General features: G+C 43.6%; 2 protein-coding genes across 2 annotated transcripts in view; both read right to left on the bottom strand.

Annotated features, from left to right (window-relative positions):
- The window catches only part of Ccna2 (cyclin A2), a 7176-nt gene extending 3620 nt beyond the window's left edge, over positions 1–3556 (bottom strand). The window contains exons 1-3 of the mRNA XM_005370401.3: positions 2800–3556; positions 1890–2133; positions 1016–1058 (exon numbers count right to left, since the gene is read on the bottom strand). Of these exons, the coding sequence (XP_005370458.1) occupies positions 1016–1058; positions 1890–2133; positions 2800–2985 (473 nt within the window). The 5' untranslated portion in view covers positions 2986–3556. The remainder of the gene's footprint in view (positions 1–1015; positions 1059–1889; positions 2134–2799) is intronic.
- A 728-nt stretch (positions 3557–4284) lies between these two features.
- The window catches only part of Bbs7 (Bardet-Biedl syndrome 7), a 36526-nt gene continuing 30543 nt past the window's right edge, over positions 4285–10267 (bottom strand). The window contains exons 16-20 of the mRNA XM_005370395.2: positions 8540–8649; positions 8336–8439; positions 8085–8208; positions 5664–5809; positions 4285–4660 (exon numbers count right to left, since the gene is read on the bottom strand). Of these exons, the coding sequence (XP_005370452.1) occupies positions 5676–5809; positions 8085–8208; positions 8336–8439; positions 8540–8649 (472 nt within the window). The 3' untranslated portion in view covers positions 4285–4660; positions 5664–5675. The remainder of the gene's footprint in view (positions 4661–5663; positions 5810–8084; positions 8209–8335; positions 8440–8539; positions 8650–10267) is intronic.

Genomic DNA, 10267 nt, shown 5'->3' with positions numbered 1-10267 from the left:
AAAAAAAAGATTAATAGATGATACAATGGTTCTGTGAGGACAGAGCAGGTAACAAAATTTTGAAATAATTTTTTTGTCTTAGAGAATTGCAGATCTCAGAGGCTGACATATTCAAACCACAATCAGGAAGTGACTAGAATCAGGTAAATGTTGCATTAACATGTTAGTAAACTGTAAGGGATTTGGTATTTGTAAAAATAGGGTCTCAGCCAGGTGGTGTTAGCGCATGCCTTTAATCTCAGCACTTGGAAGGCAGAGGCAGGCGGATCTCTGTGAGTTCAAGACCAGCCTGGTCTCCAAGAGCTAGTTCCAGGACAAGCTCCAAAGCCAGAGAAACCCTGTCTCAAAAAACAAACAAAAAGAAAATAGGGAGGGTTTCATTCTGTAGCCCAGGCTGGCAATCTTGCCTCAATGCCCTGTGTGCTAGTTACAGGCATGAATCCATTCAGTTGTACTTTTTACCATTTAAATTATCTTTTGAAGTAAAGAATTTTTTTTTCCGTAGAGAATGTTGAGTTACGAAAAAACAGCCAGGTAGTGGTGGCACATGCCTTTAATCCCAGTACTTGGGAGGCAGAGGCACGCGGATCTCTGTGAGTTCAAGGCCAGCCTGGTCTACGAGAGCTAGCTCCAGGACAGGCTCCAAAGCTAGAGAAACCCTGTTTTGAGCCCCCCCCCCCCAAAACACACACTAAAAAATTTATGTAAAATTATTCCCATACCCTTCTTCCCCACCAGTAGAACTAACTAAACTAAAGGGAGCTGGGGAAGATAGGTGGTTTAGACAGTGCCTGATACACAGCATGAGGGTGTAGTTGCATTTCCAGCACCACATAGAAGCTAGATGTGTCTTATCTGGAACCCTAAGACGAAGGAAGGAGAGAGGGTCGAGAACAGTCAAGTCCTTGTAGCTTGGCGGTCTGGAATCTAGCTAAACCAGTGACCTCCAGTGAGACTTTTTACATCAAGAAATGAGATAGAAAAATGGTGATAGATATCCCAAAGTCAAGTACACCTCCGGTCTCCATAGGTACCAGCACGATAAGCATACCCCTTCCCTGACACACAGCATAAGGCGGAGAGTGCAACACCTTGACAGAGATATTACACCTCTGGTCTCCATACAGGGAGACCATAACAACAGCAGGGCTGTCTGCAGCAGCTGTTCTGCCTTCCTTGTGCATCTGACGACTTACATCATATCAGCAGATTGATTTTAAATGGATGGCAGATACCACAATGCTCAAAACGGTAGCTTCAAGTAGCACTCTCAGGAGTAGCATGTTAAGACATGAGTCATAAATACAACTGAAATTTATTCTCCCAGCCAAACACTGATGAGGTCAGATTAAAATAAGCATTTAAGATCTAATTAAGATTGATACAGTTTGCAGTGCCCTCCCTGCCTGTTAAGGATGGGTCCTTTTGTAGGTCAGTGGCCTGAGGATTAGCCATGAGATCCGAGAAACCCTTATAGGCCCATTGCAGTAATCTTAGATCACTGTGTTATGATCAAATAAAACAGTCTTAGTTGGGCATGGGGGCGCATGTATTTAGTCCCAGCATTCAGTGAGGCAGAGGTGGGCGGTTCTCTGTGAGTTTGAGACTACCCTGGTCTACAGAGCAAGGTTCTAGAACAACTAGGGCTGTTATACAGAGAAACCCCATCTAGAAAAACAAAACAAAGCGACATAGCCTTAACACTGAAAGTATCACTAACCCAATCAAGTAACTAATTTCTTAGTTTGATAAAGAACTTTAAGTACCGTATGATGTCACAGGCCTATAATCTAGAAATTTGGGAGACTAAGGCAGGCTGGTGTGAGCTTAAGACTTGCCAGAGCTACAGATTGAGATCCTGTCTCGAAAATAAAAGGCAAAAACCTTACCAAAACTACCATCCATTGGATAATCAAGCGGCACCAGCGGTTTTCTGGCTCCAGGTAAAGAGACAGCTGCATTAAAAGCCAGGGCATCTTCACACTGTGTTTCTTTATGCTCAGCTGGCCTCTTCTGGGTCTCTTCTTCTTCATCCACATGAATAGTAAAGGCAGGCTGTTTACTGTTTGCTTTCCATGAAGGACCAACAGCGACATGTTCATCGTTTACAGAAAGGTCCTTAAGAGGTGCAACCTAAAAAGGAATTTTTGAATAGAATTTTGTCTTATTGCCCTGTGGGTCTCGGCTTTTATTCCTAAATATTCCATTAGGAAAAATAAACTTCTTGAGGCAAAGCCCAGATAAATAACAGTCTGAATAAAGCAAGATAGAGGGTGGATAAATTTGTCAGTCGTTCCTACAAAGGCTGATTGAATTACAAACTAGTCAAGGCTCTAAGTTTACGGGAAAGTACTGATTCACAACTATAGCCCCAGGGTGGAGCGAAAATGCAGGTCTGGCTAAAATGGCGGAATTTACCAAACAAAATATTGCTTTCTATCCTTTCCTGAAGTGGAGGTAGTAATCTGTGAAGCAGATGGTGAGGGGGAAGGGATCTGGACCCTATGGCAATGTCTGTCTTTCAAAGTGGAGGGAAAGGGACACAGCTGGGCGAAGTCGACACGCGGGGGCATCGCTCGGTATGACCCCGGGCATTTTTACAAAGAAGCCACCACAAGTGCTGAAGGGCAGCATACACGGGTCGGCAAGGCTGGCGGGGATATTGGCATTGGAAACCCCGGAGCTGTGCAGACTGCAGCCCGACTCCCCCAAGAAGGCGCAGCGTGCTCTCTGCCCCTCTCGGCTGCTAAGCCGAGGCCCGCTCCCGCCCGGCCCTCCCCGACCCTAGCCCCCCTTTACCCGCCGAGTCTTGAATCTCTGCTGAGGCGCGTTTCCCCGCGCGTTCCCGGCCTTCAGCGCTATCTGCGCCCGCGGCTGCTGGGCTGGAGCCACCTTCTCGGGGTTGACATTCTCCTGGTCTTCCTGCTGCAGCGAGAGCAGGGCCGAGCCCGCCTCGCGAGCCGACGATCTCGAGCTGCCCGGCATCGCGGCTCCGGTGGGGATCGGTCGGCCGCAGAGCGTGCACTGCCCCCGCCGCTCCCAGGCTCTGCGCGGGACCCTGGCGGCCGACGCGCGGAGCAGGCGCTGCGGGCGGGAGGAGCGCGGAGCCCAGTGGCCGCGAGCAAGCAGCGCGCCGGCCGCCGGCTGTTCGTGCAGTTCAAGCAGCGCGCGACTATTGAAATGAACCAATGAGGGCGCCCGGGGCCCGTGACGTCACCAGGAGCGCCGGGTGCCGCGAGCGAAGGCCCGACGGGAACCTAGCTGGGCGGGCGCCCGAGGACGCGCCTGCGCGAGGGAGGAAGGGCGGGGCGGGCGCCAGCCTCGGGCGGGTTCCCGCAGCTCCTGGCGTCTGTAACCCCGCGGCTTGCAGGAAGCCGGGCGGGCCAGAGGAGCCCTCGGGCCTCCAAGTGACAGCATAGTCGCCCTCACTCAGAAGGCACCTACCAGAACACACACACACAAGCACACACTCTCCTCTCTGTCTCTCTCGCTGTTTATTTTTGCATCACCTCTCCAGGATATATTTTTTTGGTTTGTTGTTTAATTTTTTTTTTTTTTTTTTTTTTTTTTCGAGACAGGGTTTCTCTGTGGCTTTTGGAGCCTGTCCTGGAACTAGCTCTGTAGACCAGGCTGGTCTCGAACTCACAGAGATCCGCCTGCCTCTGCCTCCCGAGTGCTGGGATTAAAGGCGTGCGCCACCATCGCCCGGCTGTTGTTTAATTTTGAGACAGGGTTTAATAATGCAGCCCGGATTGTCCTGCAATTCACAGACATCTGCCTGCCACCGCCTCAGGAGTTCTATGCCTGGCATTATTCCAGTAAGCTTTTTTCCTACCCTCTAATAAAGATGTGATCAATTTAAAATGCCAACTTGAGGTCTTGTTGATAACCATGAAACAAAATGGTGTATTAGAAGAAATTCAAACGTTTGTTAGTTTTGTTTACCCTTGGTTATGATATCCAACAAAGCACACCACGAAGTCCTGTGGACCCAAATAGATACTACATTTAGATATAACGTGCACGGTGGTGTGTACCTTTAACCGCAGAGCTCTGGATCTCTGAGTTCAAGGCCTGTTAGGCCTACATAACTAGTTCCAAACCAACTATATAGTGAGACGCAGTCTCAAAAAGTGTTCATATGAAAAACAGGGGCCTGGGTGTACCAAGAAAGCCTCCAGAAAATATAAGAAAAAAAGGTGACCTTATTGGGGCCTGGGTGTACCAAGAAAGCCTCCAGAAAATATAAGAAAAAAAGGTGACCTTATTAAGACCCAACATTTATGCCTTAAATGTTTACATTTAATATTTAAGAATTGTACACAAAATATAACAATGTAATTATCGTTTTCTGAAAAAGGCATAACTATCCTTTGAAAGCAGAAGACAGCTGTTTCCCATTATCTTTATAATATCTTTAGACTTTAACACAATATTCTCCTATAGATGTATAAAACTTCTATTGCTTGAAAGTCTCCCGAACATATAATAAAAAGTAGTTTCGTGGATATTGCCATCACTCTTCACTTGAACACTTTAAAGCTCATCTGGTTACATCCAGGAAGTCCACCCGGGATCCCTCCAGTCTGAGGGAGCTCTGCTTACTTCGCTGGCCAGTCTACAGCACTAAGTCAAGAATTTCACAGCCTGCAGGAGGATCCTGTCACCATGAAAGAAAGAAATGGGGTGTGAATTCATTCCAAATCCTAGAAAAGCAAACTTATTTCCACCTCATGATAACAGAGGACTGGAGTACACTTATAAACTTGCCCAGCCTTATAAAATTCTAGCATGGCCCCTTACATCAGCTTCACTTAAGTGGTTGAGGAGTTTACAGAATGGTCAGGAAGACCAAACAAGTAATGTGATATATAAAGGGAAAATACAGTATAAAACATGAAGTTTGTACACTTATGTGTATTTTATATAAATGGCATTTTATTTTCCAAATCTCAATTTAGAAATTAAAATATCATTTGTCAAAAAGTCGTTAATAGCTCTTATAATCATTCTACTTATGTTTGTTTGTTTTTCCCCCCAAGACAGGGTTTCTCTGCATAGCTCTAGCTGTTCTACAATTCACTTTGTAGACCTCGAACTTACAGAGATCCCCTGCCTCTGCTGTGATTAAAGGTGTTCGCCAGCCCCTACCCCACTTGTTTAGATTTTTGAGACAAGGTCTTCTGCTCTATTCCAGGTTGACTTGGGCCTTACTGTGTTACATAGGATCCCAGGTTGACTTGGGCCTTACTGTGTTACATAGGCCGTCCTTGACCTCCCAGTTAATCCTCTCTCCTCAGCCTCAGAGTGCCAAGAATTCAGGCAGGAGCCATCACACCCAGCTCCACTTATGTTTTAGAAATAAAATTCTCGCCGGGGGATGGTGGTACACGCCTTTAATCCCAGAACTCGGGAGGCAGAGGCAGGCGGATCTCTGTGAGTTCGAGACCAGCCTGGTCTACAAGAGCTAGTTCCAGGACAGGCTCCAAAACCACAGAGAAACCCTGTCTCAAAAAAAAAAAAAAAAAAAAAAAAAAAGAAAGAAAATTCTCTTCATTCCAGTAAGTAGGAGCCTCACTTTAATTATATCACAAATGCTCCATGTATCGAGAGTGGTCCCTCCTCACCACTTTCTGTTTAGCAGACTGCGCTGTAGGCCCTACCTTGTTCATCCTTCATGCGGCATCGAAGAAAGAAATCAGTGCATTCTGGTCATAGCTGTCAAGAATCTCCAGTAGAACAGGCACTTTAGTTTTTACGTTTGTGCCTTTGAACTTAAATTTATCTATGAAAAGATCAGTAATCATACCTATAAAGAAAAACGTTATTTCCTGTCATTGATGAGTTATTTAACAATGCACTTAGTACTTTATAATCACTGACATGTCATTATTCAACATATTTAAATCTTGAAAAGGTTGGCCTTTATAAAAACAAGTATGTATATATGTGTTTTAAGCAACATTCAAGACACAAATATTTAATAACCTTTCTAACAACTGGTTCAGATGACCACTGCCAGCCATTCTGAATCACTGCTGGTACATACTTCATCACAGTGATGTCTGTTCCACTGAACGAAGACACTCCACCTCTGGGCTTACTGGATTCATAGGTCAGGGGCAAATTATTTCACCTCTGAGTTTCCCAGATGTAAAGCAGGAACAAGCCAGGTAGTGGTAGCGATGCCTTTAATCCCAGCACTCGAGAGGCCGAGACAGGTGGCTCTCTGTGAGTTCGAGGCCAGCCTGGTCTACAGAACTAGTTTCAGGACAGGCTCCAAAGCTACAGAGAAACCTTGTCTCAAAAAAAAACCAATAAATAAATAAAATAAAACAGGGATAGTTCAAGTTGTCAGTCATTTATACAAGACCCCGGAAACAAGTAGATTTTAGGAACAGAAAAAGGAGAAAAAGAATATACTATGGGTGGTATTGGGACTCAGTACAATGGGACTGAGTGGCAACAACATCTGATAGCAAAATGGCAATATTTTGGCAATTAAATTTATAAGTGATTATGTATTTTGCACTAAATGGAATAAAAAAGATTAGAAATTGACATCATGTCAGAGTCAATCACAGTAAGGCACATTTTGCTGATAAATGATTTACAAAAGCAAAACTCTGATTTTCAAAGCCGCTTTCTGGATTTTGGAAGCACGGGTAAGAGCTGGTAGATCTACAACATCTTCACTTCAGGATACTGTAAAAGAGATCCTGTGCATGCCATACAGCGAGCATTAAAATATTCGTGTTGTTCCTGTAGGAAGAAGACTGCAGGCTAGCGGGACATGTGAAGGTGGCACAGGGAGAGACAGTCCTGAAGGCTTAGCCACTCACTAGCTATGTGATGACAAACTTTCCTCTCACGTCTGGATAAAGAATACTGAAAATGAAGATAAAACCATCCACCTTGTAGAGCTGCTGCAACAGTTAAAAATCCCCTGGAAGGCAGGCGATGGTGGCGTCGCCTTTAATCCCAGCACTCGGGAGGCAGAGGCAGGCGGATCTCTGTGAGTTCGGGGCCAGCCTGGTCTACAAGAGCTAGTTCCAGGACAGGCTCCAAAGCCACAGAGAAACCCTGTCTCGAAAAACAAACAAACAAACAAACAAACAAACAAACAAACAAAATCCCCTGGAAGCCGGTGCCGTGCGTGGCACACAGTGGGTCTCCCAGGAGGACTGCAGACAAGCCCTTCGCTGAGGCTGCTCCTCCCTCCCTCCATCTCTGCCTCCACTTCCCTTCGTCGTTTCTCTTGCTATCATAAAATCTATAACATACCCAGCTCCTCACCAAAGCAAAACAAGTTTTAAACTGTGGATTTAAGCATCACATAAATATCCCTATGGAGGTTTTACATGAATAGATTAAAATGACTGCATTTTTTTTGTTTGTTTTTGTTTTGTTTTTCGAGACAGGGTTTCTCTGTGATTTTGGAGCCTGTCCTGGAACTAGCTCTTGTAGACCAGGCTGGTCTCGAACTCACAGAGATCCACCTGTCTCTGCCTCCCGAGTGCTGGGATTAAAGGCGTGCGCCACCACCGCCCGGCCGAAATGACTGCATTTTTACAGCAGCAGCAGAACCTGAAAAAGTCATCTGTGAGAAGTAAAGTGTGGATGGTGAGGTCTTGTGGGTCGAAAGACTTCTTCACTGTGCTCGTAATAATTCCACTTTCTCATTTACTTGCATTTCTTTTTTTGTTTGTTTGTTTACTTATTTGGTTACATATTTTTTTGGTTTTTCAAGACAGAGTTTCTCTGTAGCTTTGGGCCCTGACCTGGAACTAGCTCTTGTAGACCAGGCTGGCCTCGAATTCACAGAGATCCCCCTGCCTCTGCCTCCCAAGTACTGGGATTAAAGGTGTGTCACACAACTGTCACATCACCCGGCTTACTTGCAAAGTAAAAAATGTTAAAATGTAAGGCTATCTTGGCAAAATACAGAAATACTTTGTACAATAAGCTGGCTGACACAGGCTCAGGACAGCTGTGATCTCTGCCAGCTCCTTTCATAACTCTTGGGCTAACAAACTGCTAAGAAGAAAGAAGTACAGCAGCTTGTGCTAGAAAGGTCCACTCACCATAGAGCCTTTCAAGGTGTGCAGGCTGCTTTTTGTATTCTTCTTGTAGGTGATCTGCCTCTTCTAGAATACAGCGATATTCTGGAATCAGGAAGTTCGTATTTCCTTCATGAACCTGCAATTCCTTATTTTAAAAAAAAAGAGAGAGAGAGAGAAGCATCTTGGTCAAATTGTATATTAAAGTATTATAACTAGAAAAGCCAGTGCTAACAATCACGCTCACAGTCCCACGGATGCACGCACATCCTTACCTTTAAGGCATCAATTAGCTGCACTTTCTTAGCCAGAAGCAACTGATACTCCAGCTTTGGGTGGATAAGCTTTAGAGTGTGCTTGACTGACACTTCGTTTATCTCTACAAGAAGCGGGCCAGGCAGCAAAGTCACTTTCATGAGAAACATCGCTATTATAACAACTGTAAAAAACTGGATGAAGGAAGGGTTTTCCTTTTTTACCGTATGATATGTTGAGATTAATTTTCCTTTTTGTGGCTTCTTTAGAAAGCACATCTTTTAGAATGGATATTGTAGAAATGTTGTCAGATTTAAAAACTCCTTCTCCTTTCCTACAAAATCAATGTATTTTTACAAAGAAAAGTTATAGGAGCGAGTGGTCTTGTAAACACGCATTTTTGCCTAGAGTTTAATTTAAATTTCACTTGACTTAAGATGAGCTGTGTATAACATTAACATGAAGCAGACTAAACATGTGTTCTATCCTTCACCACACCAAGGCAGCCTCTGGACTAAAACTAAAGATCCTGCTACACACAATCCTCCTTAGATGAGAATATTTAAGTACCCCATTTAAAACTGGTTTCATTGTGGACGTTAATATTGCCAACAACTAATCTCATATATAAAATGTATTTAGAATTCCTTATTTATACACATACATAAATACATTTTATTTAATGTATTCACACAAATAAACTATAGTATTACTATATGCTTTATCCTTAAAATAAATCTGGCATCCAACCTAGACTAGAGACAACTGTTGTTTTTAAGGCCTAGCATCCACTGCCACGACTTATGACCCCAGGACCCATAGTTTTCTTTAGGAAACTCTACTTTCCATGCCAGGAAAAATGGAGAACACTTGTAATCCTAGGAATCAGAACATCCCCCCCCCCCAAGGACAAGGGTAAATTAAAATGGTCCACACTGCACTTTTAGATATTTAGGACACAATGAAAATTTCAAATCTAAGCATCATGGAAATTAAATTCAAAGACATAGAAAACAGTTTCAACAACATCACAGCAGAAAATTCCTCAAGTTAGAGGCAGTTAGGATGCCAAGCAGAAGAGAACTTCCCCTTGTCATTATAGTTGAAGGACTAGATGTTCAGAACCAAGAAAACACACTGAAAATGTCGAGAGAGCATCATCAAATCACATATAAAGCAGGCTGAGCAATACAGCAGGGTGATGCTTTTAAAAGGCTACAAAGTTACAACTTTGAAGTTTGGAAAAAGAATAACTGTTAGCCCAGACCACTACCTCCAGCAAAGCTACCAGTCATAACTGAAGGGGCAAGAAAAGTTTCCCATAATAAAAACAATTCGTGACCATTAAGCCAACTCATAGAAGATACTAAAATAATTCTGACTGAAGAGAAATAGAAACACATCCATGGGGCCACAAGGGAAGAATAAACCACTCTTGAGTAATGATGGTTAAATAGGAGAGAATAGGAAAACACCAAAATACTGCAAAATCAACAAAAGGACAGGCAGGAATACAAACTTTTTAGTTAAAAATCTAAATATTAGTGTTCTCAATTTCCCTTTCCTCGGTCACTGACTAACAGAAGGGATTTAAGGGCAGGACCTCTCTACTGTTTTCTCTGAAGTCCACACCTTGCCATCAAGGACAGAGGCTGCTGGAGGTTAACGGAAAGAAACCTGACACCAAGCAAACAAGGCAAGCAGTGTCACTGTTCTGAAATCTGACAAAACGGACTTTAAAGCAAAACTAGTCAGAAAAGACAAAAATTAACTTCATATTGATTAAAGGAACAATCTGTCAAGAGGACATTACAATTCCAAACATACCCAAACGGAACATGGGTCCATTCTATGTCTAAAACAAATACCAATAGCGGTCAAGTCACAGGTTAGCCCAGCACAATAACACAGGAGACTCCAATACCCCATTCTTTTTTTTTTTTTTTTTTTTT

This window comes from Microtus ochrogaster, unplaced genomic scaffold (genome assembly GCF_000317375.1).
Source record: "Microtus ochrogaster isolate Prairie Vole_2 unplaced genomic scaffold, MicOch1.0 UNK78, whole genome shotgun sequence".
In the NCBI taxonomy this organism is placed as follows: Eukaryota; Metazoa; Chordata; class Mammalia; order Rodentia; family Cricetidae; genus Microtus; species Microtus ochrogaster.
This window is presented reverse-complemented; position numbering and strand designations above follow the sequence as displayed.